Source organism: Aulonocara stuartgranti, assembly GCF_965226115.1.
Source record: "Aulonocara stuartgranti genome assembly, chromosome: 9".
Taxonomy (NCBI): Eukaryota; Metazoa; Chordata; class Actinopteri; order Cichliformes; family Cichlidae; genus Aulonocara; species Aulonocara stuartgranti.
The window spans coordinates 7,195,492-7,219,548 of record NC_138960.1 but is presented as its reverse complement, the minus strand read 5'-3'; the positions used below and the strand labels follow the sequence as shown (position 1 = coordinate 7,219,548).

The window sequence follows — 24,057 nt, the reverse complement described above, 5'->3', positions numbered from 1 at the left end:
TGTGACCGGTTGTCATTAGAGAGGGTTGATTGTGCTGTGAAGAAGCTCGACGAGTGAATTCTTTGTAAGGAGAGCTGTATGGCAAATAAATACTTTTTGTTCCACTACACTTGCGTTGATTCACTGTGATTCCAGCCACTAAGGGCTGCCTTGTTACACTGCTGCAACAATGAAATTATAAACTTCAGTGGAGGTATTATTGTAATTAAAGGCTTTACCTCAGTATTATCACAAATTCACATTCAGAGGTTTTATCAAGATTTATCAAGTTGGTCTTCCTACAAACTTTGTTGTCCAGAAGTGGCTCTTTAGCCTTTTCCTATTTGTGAATCAGGCAAGAATACTGAATCTACATCCTAATCAACTGAGCACAGAGTGTTGCAGTGGTGTACCTGCGCCTGCTTATCCTCCTGAGGTGTCTCCTTCCCTGCTCCATTTAGAGCCACAGCCCAGCTCGGATCGATCCCTTTCTCCAGCCGCCCGTCATCAATTATTCACCTGATCAGCACTGCTGCTCATTAGATGACTAATCTGGGAGGAGTGAAGAGAGATGAGGTGCTTTGAAACCTGAGACCAAGAGGCAGCAGGGAAGGAAGGGAAGGGTTGGGTCACATCTCCACATCGAGAGGAGAGAGATGGAGGGAGAGTTCATAGATGTGGGATTACCAATTTGTTCGCCTAAGTCCTGACATCCAGGAGAGTTTATAAATCTTTGATGAAACCATAGAATCACTTTTATGAACGTGCACATGGATCACCAACACGGCACACGTGCTGACAGAAGCTTCACGGGTGTTGGCTTATTGAGACAGAGTGGCAGCAGAGCGTGCGTCGACACTGAAAACTGAGAAAGTGGGAGTGGAGCCGGCCAGAAAGATTGCATGTTGCCCTGTAATTACACCCCACCTTAGCTGTTCACGAGAACATCTGTGGTCAGCGTGGGTCACATTTTTACTGTCCTATAAATCTCCCTCGGCTTTCTCCCGGTGACGCCAGTTGTTATTCCAAGTCTTCCTGCCTGTTGTTTTGTGCTCTTGTTTCGACCCAGCCAGGCATGCACATCAGGGTCAGATGGAAGAGAAACAGGTACACACACCAACTAAGTACATAAGTGGATCAATGTGTCCAATATGAATAGGATTGAAAAAGCGCTGTTTAGAAGCTGCTCAACCTCAACACTTCCAGGATTGTTAACGGAGGTTTTGCTCAAAGGCTCGAAGAAGGAAAGAAAGAAAGAAAGAAAGAAAGAAAGAGGCAGCCCCTAGCTCTCCTCCTTTCCCACTGATCATATACAAGCAAGGTTGGGGTAGGTGTGTGTGTGTGTGTGTGTTGTGGGAGGCGGGGGGTCGTGGGGGAGGGGGTGGCTTTGATCTCCCCTGTCCCCCTGAGAGCCACAGTGAGGTGGGAGTGCGCCGTGATGGCTGTGGTGTGCGTTTGATTAAAGGGAAATATGCATCAGCGTACAGCGCTTTCCTTTTTATCTGCGCCTGCGATGTGGTGCGATGGTGACGATAATGTAGCAATGTCGCAGCTCTATCTGTGTTTCCACCCAAGCTGAAATCCACCTGAAGTCAAGTGCTTGTAAAGCAGTTTGGAGAAGTTGAGGCACCAATACAAAACCTGACAGAGGCTGTCGTTGTTTTGTGTTGTTTGTTTGAGTTCGTAGCGGCCGAATCAATTAGAGCCCAGGACCTGCATTCCACACCGGTGTGGCAATGGGTAGCATGGCTAGGTCCCAGGACACATCAGAGACAGTTTGAGCCTGGCAGCATGCAAACTACTATAACGTCAGCATCTCTGTGTTGTGTGTGAATTTGTCGTCTAACAAAGCAGGCAAAGGGGTAAAAGATGGAGATCAATACTCATGACTGGAAGTCCAAAAGCTAGAAGCGTTTGCACACATGTATCTGTAGAGTACATCAAGACTCTAAAACAGACAGATGGAGAGTCTGCTGGGAGGGGAGGAGCACTGAGGTAAGGCATATGCAGGCTCACAAACGCTTTTTGGGTAACCCACTTTACTTGACCTTTATATCCATACATACGTGCACGTCTCCAAAGAGAAATATCAATTAATGTCATTGTCTAAATCTCTTCTGGTGAGTATCCTGCAATGCCTCTCTGCTGTTTTTGCTCCAGTGCATTCCTGTAGAACGGTTTCAGGCAATTAAAATCAGTTTCATTATTTATGTGATCATCTTTGCAAAACTTTTGACATTCCCATCAGTGTCAGTTTTAGTTTGGGATTAGTGCTAATTAGCAAATATTAGCATGTCAACACATGTAAGATTGTGACAATAGTAAACATGCATGCAAAACAGCACGTTAGCATATCGATGGCAGTTCTGAGCACTGAGCCCGTGTCATGCATGACTATCTTGTCACCAGTGCCGATGTTTTTCACGTGCAGCCGGCTGCTGGTGAGGTGCCAGAGGTAGGAGCTTAGCAAAATGAACAATGTCTTTTCCAAACAAGTGGTTTCAAGCAAAATCAATCATGACCTTTCTAAAGCTGAGATTTTGGGTTGTTTTCAATGATAACCCCGGTAATCATGTCAGGGTTTAGAGCTTTTCAATTCTATTCAGGTTTATTTATACATTGTAAGGTAAAGACCCTGCAATAATACAGAGAAAACCCCAATGATCAGATGACAGCTTATGAGCAAGCACTTGGCGACAGTGGGAAGGAAAAACTCCCTTTTAACAGGAAGAACCTCCAGCAGAACCAGACTCAGGGATGAACTGTCAGCTATGACCGTTTGAGGGTGATTGGAGGGAGACGGGACAAGAGACAAGTTGAGGCACCAATACAAAACCTGACAGAGGCTGTCGTTGTTTTGTGTTGTTTGTTTGAGTTCGTAGCGGCCATGGTGTGGAAGCAGGGTTTTAATAGTTTTTCAATTTTCATTAGTTTTTATTTTTATTTGGTTTTGACTTCAGATTTTCAATTTTATATCAGTTTTAATTAGTTTTTATCAATTGTTTGCTAGTTTAGTTTAGTTTAGATTTTTTTGAAAATCCTTAGTTTCAGTTTGGTTTTGATTAGTTTCAGTTATAGTTTTAGTTGTGTTTGCAATAATTAAGTGTAACAAAATCCCAGTTTCATCATATCAGTCATTCTCTTCTGCTTATCCTTGGGTATGTTGCTATTCCAGCTACCATACCCTGCACCCTGCACAGGTCGCCTGTCTGTCGCAGGGCTAACACGCAGAGACAGACAACTCACATTCCCACCTATGGGTTCTTTAAATAAATAAATAAATAAATTAGGCCAGATGAACAACCATTGATATCAGGCAACTATAAAATGTATATCTTGGCCCCAATGAGACTATTAACTCTTGCAGCACCGGGTGTTCGTAACTTTGGTTCAAGTGAATTGATAAACTTTTTGAAGGCAATTGACTCACACAGTTGTGTAGATATCCCAGTCCTGTTGTCTCGGGATGCATCACGCTGCCTTGCCTGGGGTTAGCTTCTGTTTCTGGGGATGAGGGTTGAGTGTGCTAACGTGCTGCCACCTGCTGGCATAATGAGACACAGCAAGAAAAAAAACCTGGAAACTAAACTTCATTTTCACCCTTGACTATTGGATGACATGCACACATCAATGAAAACTAAACACATTTTTGCTATAAATTCAGTTAATTTTAGTTAGTTTTGTGAACACTCATTACAGTTTTAGTTAGTTTTCCTTTTTTCGTAAAGTCTCGTTTTTATTTTTATTTCCGTTAACGAAAATGTTTTTTCACTTCTAGTTTTCGTTATTTCATTAGTTTTCGTTAACGATAATAACCTTGCGTGGAAGAGAGTGAGAGATTAATAATAACTAATGATTATTAGTGATTGTTATTCTTTATTGATATAAATAATGCAAGTTATGTATCAGCCACACCCAACCACTCAGCGTCATTACATAAATGAAGTAATGCAAACTTCTTTTTAATAAATCCTGTCCTGTGTGGAAGCTTTTGCAATCAGAACTGTGATCTGAATGCATTTTGGTGCCGAACACATTTTGCTTTTGCAAGAACAGCCGCACAGAATCTCTACAGGCTCCTCTTGTTCATGTGAATCTTTTATCTGTTTATTTATTCGTTTCTTTTTGTGTTCATTTTGCTATTACATTGTAAGTGGAATAGTATGAAGATGTCTAAGGCAAGACAGGCAAGAGAAACAAGCCAGAAATGGTTGATGGAAACAAATAGAAATGTACAATGTATCGCCAACTACTGCACCAGGAACCCGACATTCCCCTAGTGGCCAACCCAAGCCACGAGGGGAGCGGGCCAATGACCACACTAGAACATCCAGCCACGCACCTCAGAACCAACAAGAACCTGAATCCCAGGAAGGGGCAGAAGCGTCCAGACGGGAGCAGTGACCATGTCCCATCTTAAACTAGGCCCAGCAAGCCCCAGCCCCATTATTATAAAGAGCTAATGTTAAACCTTCAAATACACAGTGGGTGGCATCATGGCGGCTCTGTCCATTGTTTTCAAATACAGTCTATGCTTCTTACAAGTTTAGCATTCTGAACTTTAACTTTTCCTGAGTTACTGTTTAGTGAAAAAAAGAAGAAGAAAAAAAACGTCCACACACACACAGTGTCCTGAACAAAGCATATCTTTATTCTCATAAACATCAGGTTCTTCAGGTACATAAACAGCCACAAGCACGAACACTTTCAGTCTTTTGTTATTTTTTTTGTTTCTGACAGCCAACATATCATGTGAGCCAAACACATTACATCGCCTAATGTGAGATTTTTCACTTTCTGACTTTTGCTGACAGTCATACACGCACGTATCTGAGGAGAGAAGAGACTGACCCTTAAGCCTGCCACTTCCTGGTTTGCGTTGAGGGCTTGAAAGCGAAGAACAAGTCACCGATGAACACCCAGACACATCAGAGTACTCTCTCAGTGCTTTGGCCTTCATTCAGTCCCCTGTTTGTGTCAGACACATAAGGACAGCTCTACATGGCTTTTTGTTGCCAGTGCTGGCAATGATATATGCATCTTGTTTCCCCTCCTTCACTGACAGAACAAAGCAGCTGATTCACTAGTTACTCTATGTAAATATATATATATTTATTCTCATTATATCTATATATTCTATCTATAGAATAAGTCTATGTAGCATATATATACTTTTGGTAGGTCTTTTAAAAGATTCAGGTACATTCACTTGACCCTGTGATTTTTTTTCTTTTCTTCTTCATATGAAAGATACATACAGACAGACGTTAACAGAGCTACTGTGCTCCCCAACCAAGAGCAAGACATTTAAGCACCCCCACCCCCAAAAAAGAAGCAAACAACAAATGTCTCAGTGCTGGTTCTTTAAGGACCAATAACAAGCATAAATATTCTCAGAGACCTCTTTAATAATCTTTAATAGTATAAAATAGCATATTTTCTGGACTTGACAACAGTTTATATTAACTCTATTCAGAGTCTAGGTGCACACAATTCCACAGGTGCGTACATGAGCTGGCAACAACAGGTAGGCGATTCAATGGTTTTCCTTTGCGTATTTACTAAACCGATGGTATTCTGTCAGTGGTTGAAAAAGCTTCAATGCAAACCTCACTTCTACAATCACAAGTGTGAATAGACCCTTGGCATATCACAGAATACACATATAGGCATTAATCGACAAGTCAAGAAGATAGAACTCGGCTTACTGAGGACCATACCAATGATAAGTCACGTTACGCATGAACACCAACATTTTTTTTCCGTTTTTTTTTTTCTCAGAAGGCCACAAGGATGTCACTTGGGTGCTGGTTAAGAAAAGTGTTCCTTCATGGGTCCAGGTGGATAATGAACCCCAATACTGCCCTTAATCGGACTCTGTTACACGAGCAATACTACACTGAGGATTGTACAGTTACAGAACACTTTTAAACTGTTATGACGCAAAGGCCAGTGGTTAAATTGTCAGCCACTGAGATGGTACCCAATGAACTACTTTTAATTCAGCCGTCCCCGAATAAAATGATCTCCTCAATGCTCTGTTGTAGTATCTAGCCATGCAGACCTGGTAGCTTGAGTCATCTTTAAGATTTCTGACTCTATCTGATAAATGGAGGTGACTAGAATTAGTTTGTGCTCACATTTTACATATCCCCAATAATGTTTTGCTTATAAAAATAGCAAAATGAATGGGAAATAACGAGTAGGAAGCTGCAGGAGCTATTGTGACTTATGAACAACAAACTTGGAGCTACAGCAGTTGACTGCTAAACCTTTGTCCTGTGAAAAATGTGCCTGGTGTTACATGGAAAGGATTATCTGGCTACAAAAACATGTTTCGCTTTTAAACATTTGATCGTGTGTGGTGTCACTTTTCGTTTTGGTTCGGCACGTTTAAAAAAAAGAAAAAGATAAGAAAATCTGATCTTATCTGCATGGCTAGATATATTAAAGGGTGAAATGACCCCTGGACTATTTCAGTTGGGTCATAGATGACCTCTAATAACTTTTAAATAAACAATAGATAGAAAATAATCATTTGCATTTCCAACGAGATATTAAATACATACTTCCAAACAAAACAAAGTCCAAAAACAGAACAGTGCAATCAAAATAACATGAAAAATGATAGTGTATAAAACTGGATTCTCTGACCTAGCGAGAGCATCTCTTGCAAATCTTAACACAAAGATCACTTTTCACCACAGGCTTGATTTTATCTTTACTGTTTTTCATCTTTTGCACAAGGTCAGATTTCTCCAGTGGTGAAAGATGAAACTAGTGCTATAAGAGAACATCTCTATCCCTGTGCTGCTGATTGTTAGAACTGAGTGTGTATGAGTAGGAGCCCACGCCAACCCAAAGGGCCAGTCGGCTAACGCGGGCTTGGAGCAGGAGTTTCCAGATCCCGGTCGGCCTCGCCCTCTTCCTGGCCAGAGTATGAGCTCAGGGCATCCCACAGCAGGCTCGGACGCTCACAGTGGTGGTGACACCTCCAGTGCTCCATGACCAGCTCTTTAGTGTCTAGCACCTCACTGCAAAGCACACAGTTAAAAACTGCACCTGTGGCAAGAATGCCGAGGCCTCCGCTGCTTTCTGGTGATGGGAGGACCCCGCTGTCATCTCCTTCCCTTCCTCGGTGGTGGGACATGATGTGCTTCTTAAGCTTGGAGAAAGAAAAGAATTCTTCGTCGCAGCTTCCACACTTGACCAGATTGCGCTTCTCATTTAACTGTCGCCAGTAGTGGGCAGCGTGCTTTACCAGTTCGTTCTCAGCCTCACGGCCTCCCCGTGGGGGTTGGCCCTCACAGAGTTGAATGTGGACCTCCTCCCCGTGCACATATCGCAAATGCATCTTCATGTCTGCAAAGGTGGGAGTGATTGCCTGACAGCGGCCACATTTGATCTGCAGCTCCACAGGATCTTCACAATCCTGTTCATCTGATGGTTCCGGCAAGCTGCCCCTGCAGAGAAATAAAAGGAATAAGGTGCAGTCAGTCAGTATCTTTGGCTGTTTAATTCCCCTTGCCAGAAGTTAAAGATCAAAAATGAGGTTGCAGCATATATTCATTAGTTATCTCAATCGCTAATAATCTTACCCCTCTACAAGCACGTCTTCCTCGTGATGACTGACTGACGGCTCCACGGTTAGCACCACCTTATGGACCTCTCTCAGATGACTGAAGTATACCCCAACATATCCAAAGGCCTTTTCGCAGAACTCGCAGGATAGAGAACGACGTGGCCGTACCTCAGAGTGATGAAGCTTCTTGTGGGTGCTCAGGCTGCTTGAGTGAGCGTACGTCTTGCGGCAGACGGGGCAGATGTGCGGCCGATTGTTGGCGTGACTGTTCATGTGGCTCTGAAGGTGATGCTTGAATTTGAAGCAGCGGCTGCAGGTGGGGCAGCGGTGGGGCGGTCGGCTTCCTATGAACACTCTAGGATGGGAGCCTCCTCTGAGGTGGAGGGTTACCGGGGTTGGCTGAGGTGGACAGTCCAATGCTTTTGTTGTGGTAGAGGTGGGGAGCTGATGACCAAGTATGAGCTCCTGTTCTTGGCCATCTGGCGTAATAGCAGGCAGACTAACCAACTGGGGAACTGTCTCCATCACCAACATGGGCTTGGGTCGAATGCTGCGGTATTTTTTTGAAATATCAACTTCCTTTTGTTTGGATCCTGGAACAACTGCCGGCTGTTTCTCCGGGACCCTTCTACGGAAGAAGGATAAAGACCTTTTCTTGCGGGCTTCAAAAGCTAAGATGTCTTCCATTGTTTTTCTCTTCCTTCCTCTCTTCTTGCCAGGTGGCTTCTGGAGTGTTCCTACAACAGGCAATAATGTGGGCTGGGCCTGAGGCTCTAGACTGGAGTTAGGCACCCGGTTGTGACTCAAGGTTTCAGCTGTCTCGTGGGACTTGGATGTAGAATCTAAAGGGCTGGTGAGTCCTTTCAGGCCAGGTAAACTTTTCTTTTCTGGAGATAAATTATTGAGCTTGGCAGCTGGGATGAGGGTGCTCTTCATTTTAGAGTAGGGCAAAATGGGTAATTTCCCCTTAGGTGGGGATGGGATAATCTGGACTGCTTTACTGAAGATAGCTGGAGAAAGGACAGTGATACTGCCCTGGGTCTGGGCTGCAGCCAGCTTAGATTGGCACACTCTCACTGTAGTCTTATTGTCCTCCGGTGATTTGCTTTGGGAGCTTTTGATGGAAGCAGGGGGGTACTGCAGGTTCTGAATGAGACCAGTGGTGGTAGGTCGTTCTGAGCCATCTGGTACTCGCTCCAACTGAGAACCCGGGTAGAGGACAGCATTATCTGGTAGAAGAGCAGTAACAGAAATGTCAGAGGAGGCTGGGTCTATTAGAATTAGCTGCTCTGAAGGCTCTTCTTTGGGCACAAGGGTTTCCTTTGTGTGCTTGGTCTCTTGTAGATTCTTCTTAATAGCTGTTGATGCTCCACAACCCACTGATTTGGTCTGTGCTGAGTCAGAAACTCTGGAGGCTGTTTTCACCCTGGCAGGTAGTGGAGGAGATTTGACCTTATCTGTGGTCCCCTTGCTCCTCATTGGCTGGTATCTGGGAATGGGTAGTTTAAGGTTCTTCTGATGCTGCGGCGACTGAGAAGAAACAGAAGGTGGGAGCGCCACCAGGGAGAATGTGCCATCTTGACCTGCTATTTGCATGAGTGCATAGTTTTGGGTGGGCACAATGATGGACTTGGGGCTTGAGGCAGTGGTAGCCTCAGGCAGAGCAGATGAGGGCTGACAGGACTGGACCGCAGGGGAAGGAGAGGGCACCACAGCCGGGGCCTTGGGGGCAATGCTCCGAAACTGAAGGCTCTTCATCTGATGGTCTGCAGTCACTACCAACTGAAACACAAGCATAAAAAACATGTATATAAGTTCATGCGCTGAGGGCCTTCAGCTTTTCCAGTCTTAAATCCCCCTTAAACCCCGAACAGGCAACCCATCAGCTAGCCTGCATGCTGATGCTCTGACAGGAACAGCCAATAACGAACATCAAGGCCAAGACGTCCTGATCGTATTTACAAATGCAGATATACTTTTACATTAAATACTTACCAGCATGCTGCCAAAATGTGCATTGCTGGTGACTAGAACTTCAACTAACAGTCCTTGGTGCCAAGGCTGAGATAAACGAGGAGTTATCTCATAAAGAGGAACAAACAGTACTCCAAGAACAGACAAAGCCCAGCAGAAACCTTGAGGAGGAGCTCCATTTGCCCCCACCCGGGAAGAGCCTCAGAAAGGAGAGACATCCATGGCATCTGAGGAAGAGCCTCAGAAAGGAGAGACATCTAAGGCAAGAAGAGGGGTCCCTATTTGCCTCCAACTCTCTCAACAACACCAACGACCAGGACAAGGGACCACGACCTTCCCCAGTCCCCCAAACCCCTGACAGGCCATCACCCTCCTCCCCCTCCCTTTCTCCCTCCTCCCCACACCTGAAATTCACTGAGGAGATGATGGAGCGGGTCAATGCTGGGCTCAGATCTACCCCCCGTCCCAATCCATTTTTGTCCCCCATAAACCCCCCACCAGAGCGGCCAAAGGTTCGCCATCGAGCCCCACCCTCAACAGAGCAATCGAAGTCACATTGCCCAGCCTCGCCCCCCTTAGTTCCTCTTCATGCCCTGTCTCCGCAGTCTGATATGTGATATGTGAAGGGTCCGGGCTGTGAGGATTATGGCAGTGATGACTTTTCCCAGGAGAAGCTGGGACCCTGTTTACTAGAAGGTTTTAAAATTTCTGTACTTTTAGGTGACAGGAGACATGTGGCCTGGTCAAAACACAGAGAGCTGCACTCTAAAAGATCTTTAAACATAGTAAACATACCTTGTGTGCCACAGACTGCTCCCAAACATGAGGGGACAAGTAATACCTCTAAAACACTTAAGTTGGCTTTATTAAACATTAGATCTCTAGCTGGGAAAACATTTTTAATTAATGATTTAATCACTGAGCACAGCCTTGATTTTATGTTTTTAACTGAAACTTGGTTGGACCAAAGTAACAGTGGAGCTGTTCTCATCGAGACGACCCCTCCTAACTACAGTTTTATCAGTGAGGTCAGGGCGAGCAGGAGAGGAGGAGGGGTTGCTGTAAGCAGCTATCTCCTGGAAGTTTTCAGTCTTTTGAATATGTGGCTTTACAGCTGAAGGCCCCATCCAAAGTTGTGTTTCTTAATGTTTACAGGCCTCCCAAATACTGCACAGACTTTTTTAATGACCTCAGTGAACTGCTGTCTGTGATCTGTGTTGATTTTGACTGTGTAATTATTGCTGGGGATTTTAACATTCATGTGGACAACCCTCAGGACAAAGGGACTAAAGACCTGAGTAACACTCTGGGCAACTTTGGGCTGACTCAGCATGTAACAGAGGCCACACATAATAGAGGACACACTCTTGACCTACTGATCGCCAAAGGCCTGAGCATTTCAAAGGTTACTGTGTCTGATGTGGGCCTGTCTGATCATTACTGTGTTTTCTTTGAAAGTAAAATCTCAGCCCACACAAATATATCAACAACAGTGATCACAAAACGGTGTATAACTGAACACAGTAGTGCAATTTTTAACCAGGTCTTCCCATTAACACCTGACCTGCCCAGAGGGTCAGTCAATGAGCTCGTCAATAGCTTCAATGCTAACATGTTAAATGTAATGGACACTATTGCTCCCATTAAGGTGAAGGTTATCTCTGGAAGGAAAAAGTCTCCATGGAGAAACTCCACACTGGTGAAAAATGAAAAAAGAGAGTGTAGGAAAGCTGAGCGCAGATGGAGAAAAACAAACCTCCAGGTTCATTATGACATTTATAAAGAGAAACTTCACAATTATAATTTACAACTGAGGAATGCAAGGAGGTCCTACTTCTCTGACATCATCACTAAAAACAGCCATAATGCTCGGGTCTTATTTTCTACAGTTGACAGGCTAACAAACCCTCCTGTGTCAGTGGCAGCTGAACTTCATTCGACCATGGCCTGCAATGACTTTGCCAAATTCTTCACTGAAAAAATCCAAAAAATTAGACAAGCAATTGGTACATCAACAGCAGATCCAGGATATGTACTGTGTCCACCAAAAAACTGTTTAAACACCATGAAACAGTTTGACCCTATTAACAGCAAAGACCTGGAGGACATCTTAGGTCAACTGAACTCCTCCTCCTGCTGTTTAGATGTCCTGCCAACAAGTTTTTTCAAAAAGGTCTCAAAGACTTTAGAGTCAGACCTGTTACAGATCGTCAACTTTTCTTTATTATCAGGTGTGTTTCCAGAATCACTAAAAACTGCTGTAATCAAACCTATACTGAAAAAGGACAATCTTGACAAGACACAAATGAACAACTACAGGCCGATCTCAAATCTCCCGTTTTTAAGTAAGATCATTGAAAAAGCAGTTTCCCAACAGCTCAGTTACTTCTTAAAACAGAATAATTGCTACGATGCCTTCCAGTCAGGTTTTAGACAGAACCACAGCACTGAAACCGCTCTGACCAAAGTGTTTAATGACATATGTCTGAATACAGACAGTGGAAAAATGTCAGTCCTAGTTTTACTGGATCTCAGTGCAGCATTTGATACAGTTGACCACAACATATTACTCAAACGACTGGAGAACTGGACAGGTCTTTCAGGAACTGTACTAAACTGGTTCAAAACATACGTAGAAAACAGGAAATACTTTGTATCAATAGGTAACTTCACATCTGAGCAGACAAGTATCACATGTGGAGTTCCCCAAGGTTCCATCTTGGGACCCCTTCTGTTTAACATCTACATGCTCCCACTGGCACAGATTATAAACAACAACAAAATAAACTATCACAGCTATGCAGATGACACACAAATATATATCACAATGTCACCAGGAGACCGAGGCCCTGTACAGGCTCTTGGTAAATGCATTGAGGAAATCAATGACTGGTTGTGCCACAATTTTCTCCAGCTAAACAAAAACAAAACTGAGGTAATAGTCTTTGGCGCCAAAGAAAAACGATTACAGGTCACCAGAGAACTTCAATCTATACATCTAAAAACCACAAACCAGGCGAGAAATTTGGGTGTAGTGATGGATGCAGACCTAAACTTAGAAAAACACATTAAGACAATAACAAAGTCAGCTTACTATCACCTCAAGAATATATCAAGGATAAAAGATCTGAGGTCTCAACAGGACCTGGAAAAACTAGTCCATGCATTCATCTTTAGTAGGCTTGATTACTGTAACAGCATCTTTACAGGTCTACCTAAAAAAATCAGTCAGACAACTACAGCTCATTCAGAACTCTGCTGCTCGAGTCCTCACTAAGACCAAAAAAGTGGACCACATCAGTCCAGCTCTGAGGTCCTTACACTGTGTGACAAAGTGGGTGAGAAGACCATTTGTCTACATTCTTAGTTAACATTCTTGTTTTGATTTAACCATATTTCACATGTAATCTGCAATAGGCAAACATCTACTATCCCGGGTTTGTTTATGTTCTGCACTTTTACAGATTATATAATATAACATCTTGGTTTAAATCAATTCATGCAAGTTTGTTAAGTTAACATGTTATTTATTTCAACTGTTAATTTGTATTGTTTGAACTTACCTTTACCTACCTGTCTTCCAGAAGCAAAAGGAGGAAATGTAGTTCTACTTCCTGCTTTATACCTTCTGGGTTCATCTGAGGTCACAGGAAGAGACCAAGGGCAGGAGGGGAAGAATTCTTATAATTTAATAAAGTTGATTTTAAAGGGTTTATAAAGAAATAGATTTAATGTTGTGATATGTATTGATTACACCAGAGTTTATGTTGCCAGTCAAGAGGAGTAGTAGAGGATGAATATAATCATGTTCATCTCACCTACCTACTGAATGGAATAGTCCAGAGGAGAAAGTGTTTGATTAAGGGGACTATTTAAGCAGACGAACTCAGGTGTTTCAGAAGAAGGGTTCAGGTCAGTGTAGCTGTGTGCAGTTTGACCTTAATTTCCGTTGATTTAAGTTCAGTTATGTTTATTTGAATTGAGTTTATTATAGAGTTGAGTTTCTTATTTGTTTCTTTGTAAATATTCTTGGGCCACAGAATGGTAAATAAATCACTTGCTACACTGGACAGCATCAGTCTCCTGCACTTCTTTGACCGCTTAAGTCGAGTCCTACCACACACTGGCTGCCTGTCCGTCAGAGGATAGACTTTAAAGTTCTGATGCTGGCCTATAAAGCTCTGAATGGTTTAGGACCAAAATACATCAATGACCTCCTGACCCAGTATGAACCTTCCAGATCCCTCAGGTCATCTGGATCCGGTCTTTTATCAGTTCCCAGAGTCAGAACCAGACACGGAGAAGCTGCATTCAGCTTTTATGCTCCTTATATCTGGAACAAACTCCCAGAAAGCCTCAGATCAGCTGAAACACTCAGTTTATTTAAATCCAGGTTGAAGACTCACCTGTTCTCAGCTGCATTTGAATAAAGCACCAAATCCACACTTTAAGCTTAAATTTCAAAACTTACATTTAACTACTGATTTTATCTACTGTTCTGATTTTATCTGTTTTGATTTTATATACTGTTGTTTGTTTGTTAATTAGTTAGTTAAGTTTATTTGCTTGTTTTATTCAATTTTAAATCATGCTTTTTATTTGTTCTTGTTTCTAATGTCTCTGTAAAGCACTTTGAATCACCTTGTTGTTGAATTGTGCTATACAAATAAACTTGCCTTGCCTTGCCTTGCCTTACAAGTATCACATTTACAAAGCAAAGACTTCTTTGCTTTGTGTCGAGGTGTTCATCAGTGACTTCAAGTATTGTAAATCTTGCCCCGTGGATGCAGATTTTGTCTATGAACGAGGCAAGATTTTTCCACATGAACAATGAAAGTCAACGCTGCAACACGTAGCACGTGCGCAGGCTTAAACTGGTTTGGTCTACAGACGGCAACAAGATGTGGTCAGAGTGGGCGGGAGATATATTTTGGATGCATTTTTTACTCCTGATGCAAGAACAATTTTCAGAAGCCAAAATTTAAGTATTCTCACTGCACTGTTAGTGAGAACTGGTTAGAGTTCATGTCATTGTGGTTGATGGTTCGGACCTTAATATAAATGCAACCCCTCTGCATACGGTCTCCTTTTCTTTCTTTTTTTTTGTGGTGTCGCTACTTTGCAACCCAAGCAAGACAGCAGCAACGTGCAGTGTGTAAAATGCAGGCATATGCACAAGTGTGACAAGCTGTCCTATTACCCATGTCTCTCTAGACCCAAACAGCAGACTCTCTGTCCCCCAGGCTAAGGACAGAGTGCCCCCTTTGATATGGGCTCAGCATGTAGTCAAGGTACATGCTGAGGATCTGTGGTGAAGGGACTCCTTTTACCTCCCCCCTCACTTCCTGTAAGGATCAGTCAATGGAGCGTGAAAGCTGCTCCCTACTCAACCTGGCCAAAGGCAACGAGGATGTCCCTGAAAAAAAAAGACCTGGGTTTATTTTATCATCCCTTGTTCACAAATAACAATTCATGGTAGCCCAGTGGGGATGAGGCTTTGCACTCCGTGTTTCACCTTTCTGACTATGTTGATACAGTGGGGGAAACTATAGCCTCAGAGTGAGGTTTTAAGCAAGTCTTTATTATCTCAATCTACCATAGCGTTTCCATCCATCAATCAAAAGCCACAGGTATGGTTTTAAAAACAAAGACAGAATTCCCTTCATTTATATCAATACTCTATCTTTATATCAAAAGCAGGGACAGATTACGCTGGAATGCTTCAAAAGGCCTAACTGTAAACAGACTCTGGGATTTCAATTTCACATTATAACCTGAACCTTAATAGCACCGTTTGATACAGGCAATGTTCCAGCTCCACTCTGTAATACCAAACAGCATAAAGTGCAACAATCTGGAGGTGTTACAAAAGGCAAATATTTAAACAAAATCATTTCTCCATACAAAACCCCCTGCCTGCTTTCACGCTCAAAGCCCTGCACACTCAAAAGGAGGAGAGGAAGAGAAAAACGGCAAAGGGCATATTGTTTAACAGCTGGAAGTGTTTCTGTGCACAGATTATTTATACAGTACCCCTACCGCATTACGACTCCATAAAGCTGGAGATATTCCTCCTCTGTGTGGATAGTTGATTCCAATTTGACTGTGACTTTGGCAGAACACAGAGTGGAATAAAACTGTGGGATGTGCGTTCCTCTGGGTGCTTTATGTAGGTATAAAAAGTGAGAGAATGGACTTGAGGCAATACCTGTTGATTAATTCTGCAATGTGTACATTAATTAAGTTTCTATCTGTGGTGTTATTGCGTTGCTGTGTTTTATAAGACCATATTCACTGCAGGAGGAAGAAGTAGGAACAGAAAGAAAGGGGGAAACTTCCTCATGATTTTTGTTCAGGGAATTTATCCTTGGGCAACTTTGTACACAAAGAAAGGAGAAGGCTCAACCTATGTAGGCAGCTGAAGCACAACTGCACAGTCACTAGGCAAACAGAGCAGCGCCAGCGGTGGGAGATCAGGAGGGTTATGAAAACTGTCCTGGTGTAAGATGGCTCCAGTGAGTCGAGCTGAAAGTTGATGACCACCGTTTATGTTCATAAGCTTAAAACAGTATAAATTTACACTCTAAAAATTACCTATCCAAAGCCTGAAAACTGAATACCTACCTAATGATCAGCCACCTGATCGTTAGGTAGGTATATATGAATGTTTTACAGAGCTGCCATTGTCACTTAGCATGCTAACTTCCATTCATTTGTGGGACTCATTTTAGCTCATTTCAGGATTTAATCTCTGACTGTTTCTTTTGTCCAGACTCCCTCTCCACATCTGTCCCTCCCTGAGCCTTGTTCTGCTGGAGGTTTCTTCCTGTTAAAAGGGGAGTTTTTCCTCCCCACTGTCACCAATTGCTTGCTCGTATGGGATGATCTAATTGTTGAAGTTTCCTCTGTATTATTATAGTGTCTTTAACTTACAATATAAAGCATCTGGAGGCCATGATAAAACCATATTAAACTGAACTGAATGTACTGTTATCACAATTAAGACTTGTTCTCATTTTAAGAGGCCCTAAAGACAACACTTTAAAAAACACTTTCGGGCCACATCTGCTAATTCACTTCACTGAATGGGTCAATGACACAACACAGACCCCTTTACTGTTGCATAGAAGGCAATACAGATATATGTCAAAGTGCTACTTTTAAACTTCCAGCTATTTTTGTAACCCTTCTACAGTTTGCTAATTTCCCTCCGTGTGCTCATAATTTGATTCAGGTCTCAGTATGTGCCTCTATCTACATAACCTGCATTTTAAAAACTCCCTTCTTCCACTTCAGGCACATTGGAGAGGGAAGAGACAAAAATGAGAATGAGAAAGAGGAAGGAGTGGGCAAGGGTTTGATTTCTTGTTGATGTAACAGCAGCGGTCAACTTGCCCTGTCATCATTCTCTATTCTCCCCAGAAGGTTATTTTGGTGTTCAAACACAAAAAGACACCAAATGAACAGAAATCAAGAGCAACGGTTGTTTAAAAGCTAGACCTGCAGCCCTTTGCAATGTCCAGTTACAATCAAGCACAAGCTATAATAAAATCCAGCTAGTGTAACTAGAATTTTTAATAGTTCTGTTGTTTTCTGTTTCACAGGTCAAAGCATTTCAAGGCTCAACATCTGATCAAAGAAGACAACAGAATGCAATGTCATTTTCAGTAGACACACAAATGATAGACAAAGCTTTCAGATACCTTTAGTTGTTATTTTACACATGACAGGATGATGCTGGCACCAGCGTACTTAACCAAATATCCCATTAGGCCCAGTGATGAGCAATATCTGGATCCTGCCAGATTTTGTCTGTCCACTCTAGGTCTGATCAGCTATGAGTTTTTGAGATGGCTGCTCTGCTTACAGTTTCTCCAGACTAGTGGAGCTCTGCAACAAATGGAGATGGTGTTTCTTGACCATTTTATTGGTGAAAGCTAGGGCTGCTCAATTAATCGAATTTTAATCACGATTACGATATGGGCTTTCAACGATCATTAAAAATGACTAAGCCGATTATTAGCTCCTCCCTCGTGCTTTACTCTCGCACTGCTCCGTGTGGCAAATCGAGCGCACCTCTCTGCATTTCGAACACCCGTCACAACAATTAAGAGGACCCGAGGGAAGCTCGGAAAGCTAAGTAGAAGTTATTTGGAGAGGAGAGTGACTGCCGTTGGTTGAAAAGAGAGGTAAAAAAAAACTTCAGTGGTGTGGAAACATTATGGGTTCGCGGAGTCAGACGTGAATCAAGTAGACACAGTGTGTAAACTTTGCTACAGTGTCGTAGCTGCACCACAGAGCAACACTGCAAAGTTCACTAAACATAGATGTTTACATTTTTCATTTATTTTTTATATTGCAAACATTTGCACTGTTATCAGTATTTGCACACTATTTTATATTATTTTTTGACAATCTTTAAAGTCATTATTCAATACATTGTTATTGTTAAATAAATATCGTCAAATAATCGAGATCTCAATTTCAGTGAAAATAATCGTGATTATCATTTTTGCCATAATCGAGCAGCCCTAGTGAAAGCCTTTTTCAATCTGGTTACATCACTTTGTTTGGCCATCTGCCTTGGATCTTTGAGGGATGATTAGAAAAATCCTAACAGAAAGCTGGATCTTAATTCAAGGATGGTCCTGCTACGTGCCCACTCTTTGTCTACGTATAGAGAATGGATAAACTCCAACAAAGCACAGGCTACAGAAGTGCACTTATGTGCAGTCCTCCAAAAAAAAGGAAAGAAAAAGGAGGGGTTGGGTGATGATGCCATATGTAAATTGGAAAGATAATATTTTTTAATGTGTTATTTTTTTGGGCCTTTCATTTTTATAGACAGTGGAGAGTGGACAGGAAAGTCGTGGAAGATGCACAGCAGAGGGCTTTGGATCGGTCGCTCCATTTCACCTTTGCGCCATGTTCGCCTGCTAATCGTGTAACCTAAGCTAGCATCAATGTAAACCAGACTCACCTCAGTAAAGCTCAGATTAGTGTGCCGTGACAAAGATTGCTCATTAAATAAAATTCACAGTAATTACAAAGAAGTCTTTGCTTTGTAAATGTGATTTATTGTGTGCAGAAAAATAAGCAAGAAGTGCATTTAATTCATAAAACGTGAAGGGCCTGTGAACACTTTCCAAAATAACTCATCCACACACTGATGGCCGACATGCTCCCGTAAAGAAAAATGTCTTCGAATGCGAACCCCATTCACCTTAACTGTTATGCAGCTTTGACTCGAGGGGGCATAACACAACAAGGCTAAGAGACAAATGTGCAAGCAGGTCACTGATGCTACTCAAACTTCAAAATTCAAAACGCCAACTGCTCCGATCTGACTGGGGTCAGAGGTCACTGCTAGGGTGATGCAGAAATCTGGTTTCTGGAGAGAATGTAAGAAACTAAGGAAGAAAGAAGAAAAACGATAGTGTGTGTGTGAGAAAGAGGGGGGTTGCTCCACAGAGACAGATTATCAGGTAAAGCCAGAGGGGTGAGAGGTGAGGATCTGGTGTTTATGCTGGAAACAGGTCAGGGGTGAGCAGCAGGGCAGAGTGGGGACGGGCCAGGCATCCACCTGGAATGGAATGACATGGTATGAACTGCAGACGCTTTACTCACACACACAAAAACGTCAGCTCATGCTCTCACAGCTGAACGCTGGTCACATGAAGATCTGGTCCAGCCAAGACCGACTGGCCGACCAGCCAAAACAACCCACCTATTGTTAGGCAGTAATGCAATTTAGTGAGAACTGAAAGCGCCACTTTGTTCAGTGTCAAAACATGAAGAGCACCGTGTTTGGGGAGCATCCCCGATGCGTTCTGTGATTCTGCTTTGTCTCGCTTTTAGCCAAACAACTACTGTTTAAACTGCAGAGTGCAGCATTTTGCTTCCTATCTATGAAGGCGGTGGCAAGGACCCAAACATAACAACAACCACATCTCGAAAAAAGAGAAAAAAAAACATTAAAAAAACCCAATTCTCACATGAAAACGAAGCAGACAATAAGAAAGGGAGAAAGGGGAGGTAATTTCTTTTTTTTCCCCCTCACAGTGAGTTTTGAAGAAATCAAATCTGAAGTATTTTGGGAAAAGGAGAGCAGAGGAGTGTGAGGTTTGTTATCTCTTCTTGTAGGTGAGAGCAATGCTCATCTGGGACTCACAGATAGAGTCTGGAGATGGAGGGGGTCTGGAATGAGACTGCGTGTGTGTGTGTGTGTGTGTGTGTGTGTGTGTGTGTGTGTGTGTGTGTGTGTGTGTGTGTGTGTGTGTGTGAGTGAGTGAGTGAGTGAGTGAGTGAGAGAGAGAAGACTTAAAAAACAGCAGAGGCCAAGCTCCCCCAGGTTTTAGCCCAGATGAAAGGCCAGGATCTGGACTAGATAAGAGAGCAGATCATGGGGGGTCGGGGCCAGTCGGCTGTGAGAAGCCATGTCCAGCGGCCATCTCTCAGTAGCCCCCTCTCTCTTGCACGCACACACACATTATGTGTGGGATAAGTAAATGTGAGAGAGTTAGTTAAAAAGATAAACCTTTCTTGCCTTTGTTAAGATGCAAAAACATAAAAAAAAACAAAAATGCATCCAAGAGGAAATGACATCATTCCCTCCTGTGTAAAGTTATCTGTGCTCCATTGCTTCTGCCTGCATGCATGCTAACTACTCATTTTTTGCGCACCAGCTCGTATATGCATGTGTGTGTGGGTGAAAGCATGAAAGCAGTCATGGGGTAATGAAGTCAGTGTTCTTGCTTTATCTCAGAGTGCTTCTGAATGAGAGAGCCAAACAAGAGGCGCACACGCTGCCAACATCCAGCTGCTCCTTTTCACCTCTTCACCGGACAACAAACAGCGAAAGCTGTTGTAAGACAGAACATCAGAACACCATATGGTATTCAGCGCACGCACACACACATATGTCATCCACTGTCACCTGAGCAAATCAATGCAAGAGAGAAATCCATTCCAATTAGGATCCGGCTGCTCTGCCCTGCATGTGGATGTAGATTAATCAATAAAGAAATCCCACCACTGATCTGCCATTCACCGTACAGAACACACTGAACTCAGACTCTCTGTGTTTTGCTTTCATTCACTTGCAAAATAAGGAAGTGTACGCACTCGTCCTTTTTATATGAATCCAAATAATTTTCTATTCAAAAGGATTCCAAAGTGGTCAGTAAAAAAATGGAGGTCCTGCCCTTTAAAAGCAGGATCCTGTAAACCCCCGACAGCCAGCGACCTGTGACCCGATGTCCACAGCGAGGCCATGCGTCATTCCCCGGGAAGCCATAGCGTCCTCAATCATCCGTGCTTGCAGATGACCCAAATGAGCGTACGAGCACACATAAACAGACGCGGCCACGTTGCACGCAGCTGATGTGGCTCCCGGCTCTGAGCTGAGTGACGTCGACACGGATGCGAGGTGACAGCAGTGTGTCAAAGTGCACGTAACTGTGTAAAGGTAGGTGTGTGTGTATTCAAGGTCGGAAGTGTTAACGTGGCCCTCCTCCCCCGCCTCGACGCCCTCGGGCATCCAGCGCTGTGTTAGCCGTCCAGACTTTGCTCAGCACTAAAACCTTTACCTGACCTTTCCCTCTGCTGTGACATTTGGGCCCTTCTGAGCAGGTCAAACAGCACTAAACAGTGGTGGAAAAGCAGAGGGGAGCTGGAGGAGAAAAGGAAAGAAGAGAGGGACGAGAGCTGTCAGAGATGACAAGACGTGTTACAGGACAGCCACTTGGGACCATTTTAGTTAAGAAACTGCCATCCAAGACTGTACATCAAATCAAAATCAAATCAAAATTTATTTATATAGCACATATTAAAACAACAGTGTTGACCATAGTGCTTCACAGTACTGCATAACTACATAACTGCACTATTTGCACTGAAATCCACAAAGAAGAACCGTCATTGACAAGATCTCTTAGCTTTGTTTACCTGGTAGTAGGCACAGGTACAGTAGGTTAAACACATAAAAGTATTGATACTCGTAGATGTACAGCAGCAGAAGCTGCCTTCACCAGTAAGGAAGCAAACCAGGATTTGGCAAGCCCCACTGTGGACACCAATCTCCAACAAGTATACAGGGTGGGCCATTTATATGGATACACCATAATAACATGGGAATGGTTGGTAATATTAAAGTCCTGTTTGCGGCACATTAGTATATGTGAGGGGGCAAACTCCTCAAGATGGGTGGTGACCATGGTGGCCATTTAGAAGTCGGCCATCTTGGATACAACTTTTGTTTTTTCAATAGGAAGAGGGCCATGTGACACATCAAACTTATTGGTAATGTCACAAGAAAAACAATGGTGTGCTTGGTTTCAATGTAACTTTATTCTTTCATTAGTTATTTACAAGTTTCTCTTTGTTCACAGCCATTGACATGTCGAAGAGGTTAACACGTGAGGAGCAGATTGAAATTGTGTTGATATCTGGTGAACGCAGTAACCGGGTCATTGCAGCAGATTTCAATGCAAGACACCCTACGAGACCACCCATCTCCCATGCTACAGTTAGCAAACTGCTTGCTAAGTTTTGTGAAACTGGTTCAGTGTTGGATTTGCCAAAATGTGGACGCAAGAAAACTGCCACTAATGAAGAAACATCAGTGGCTGTCCTAGCTTCATTCAGCAAGAGCCCACAGCGCCACTCGCATGTCACTGGAGAGTGGCATTAGTTGAACATCCCTTCGGCGGATATTAGCTACTCACAAATGGCACCCTTACAAACTCCAGCTACTGCAGCATCTCAACGAGGATGACCCAGATCATTTGCAGAATGGACAAAACAAAAATTGGAACAGGACCCTCAGTTCACGCAGAAGATTTTGTTCAGTGATGAGGCAAACTTTTATGTGAATGGTGAAGTTAACAAACAAAACCACCGCTATTGGTCTGATGCTAACCCACATTGGATGGATCCCTCCAAGACTGTTGGAACAACAAAAGCGATGGTTTGGTGTGGTATATGGGGTACAACGATAGTGGGTCCATTCTTCATCAATGGAAACCTCAAGGCCACTGGATATTTGAAATTGCTACATGATGATGTGTTTCCCTCTTTATGCACTGAAGCTGGCACGTTCCCTGAGTTTTTCCAGCAAGATGGTGCACCACCACATTATGGGTGCCAGGTCCGAGCATTCCTAGATGAACAGTTTCCTGGAAAGTGGTTTGGTCGTCGTGGGCCAGTTGAATGGCCCCCAAGGTCTCCCAATCTGACCCCCTTAGACTTTTATCTTTGGGGTCATCTGAAGGCAATTGTCTATGGTGTGAAGATACGAGATGTGCAGCACCTGAAACTACGGATACTGGATGCCTGTGCTGGCATTTCTCCTCAGTGTGTGAAGAGTGGGAGAAGAGGGTTGCATTGACAATCCAACACAATGGGCAGCACACTGAACACATTTTATAAGTGGTCAGAAACTTGTAAATAACTCATGAAAGAATAAAGTTATGTTGAAACCAAGCACACCATTGTTTTTCTTGTGACATTACCAATAAGTTTGATGTGTCACATGGCCCTCTTCCTATTGAAAAAAACAAAAGTTGTATCCAAGATGGCCGACTTCTAAATGGCCACCATGGTCACCACCCATCTTGAGGAGTTTGCCCCCTCACATATACTAATGTGCCACAAACAGGACTTTAATATTACCAACCATTCCCATGTTATTATGGTGTATCCATATAAATGGCCCACCCTGTACTAGAAGGTCGCCTAGGTGGCTGCTGTGGCATCAGATCTCTCTTTTGCTTACTCTGAGTCGTCTAGTTTGAAATAGAAATTACATAAACTGTTGTTCTGTGACACCAGAAATTTGACCTGCAACATTCAAGAAAAAAAGATTTGAAAAGTGGTTAAAAAACCCTGAATGCATCCTCAGGTAAGTGCACGAAGCTGAACTATTCTCGCAGTCTTTGTACTAAGGAGACGGCTGGTTAAAGACTGTTTAGTGTCCAGTGGAACATTTGTGTTGCCACATGCACCTCTGTTGGGTAAGTCCAATAAAAGTTCAGGGATGTAGCGTGAAAGCGGCTTTAGTCATGCAACAAAGAGCCAGCTGGAACTGGTGCAACTGAGGCCGCAGTGTTTGAAATTTCAAAATCGCTAAGCTGCACAGTCAAGTAGGTTTACAGTGAATCGGGCACAAGCAAAAACAGACGTCCAGCGAAGTGGGTGTCAAATCCTTTAACCTTCACCTGGTGACCTCGCAACACCACAATCATACCCAGTGCCTGGCAGACTGCAAAGACTTGTTAAAGCATGAAGGCTTTGAACTTTGAGCTTTCTTTTTTTATCTAATTCTTTTTAAAAGGAAAGACTACCCATCTTGTGAGATTATGTACAATCCAGTCCATTTAAGCAGCAATCTGAGCCCTGACATCTCACAGATATTCACTGGCAGCTGGATAACGGTGCACGACACAGAGCATTAAGGGGTAGGGTAACATGACCAAAGAACAAGACACTGAGCGCAAGATTTGTACAACCGCCTGATTGTCAAA

At 43.1% G+C, this 24,057-nt stretch overlaps 1 protein-coding gene across 5 annotated transcripts in view; it reads right to left on the bottom strand.

Annotated features, from left to right (window-relative positions):
- Positions 1-4,609: 4,609 nt before the first annotated feature.
- Positions 4,610-24,057, bottom strand: part of znf438 (zinc finger protein 438) — a 56,303-nt gene continuing 36,855 nt past the window's right edge. For 4 of the 5 annotated variants that reach the window (XM_082546672.1, XM_082546668.1, XM_082546669.1 and 1 more), the window contains 2 exons: positions 7,578-9,343; positions 4,610-7,442 (listed from right to left, as the gene is read on the bottom strand). In XM_082546672.1, the coding sequence (XP_082402798.1) occupies positions 6,854-7,442; positions 7,578-9,319 (2,331 nt within the window). In that variant the 5' untranslated portion in view covers positions 9,320-9,343 and the 3' untranslated portion in view covers positions 4,610-6,853. Of the gene's footprint in view, positions 7,443-7,577; positions 9,344-13,098; positions 13,772-24,057 lie in introns of those variants that run through there. The other variant, XM_082546671.1, reaches the window with a different exon arrangement.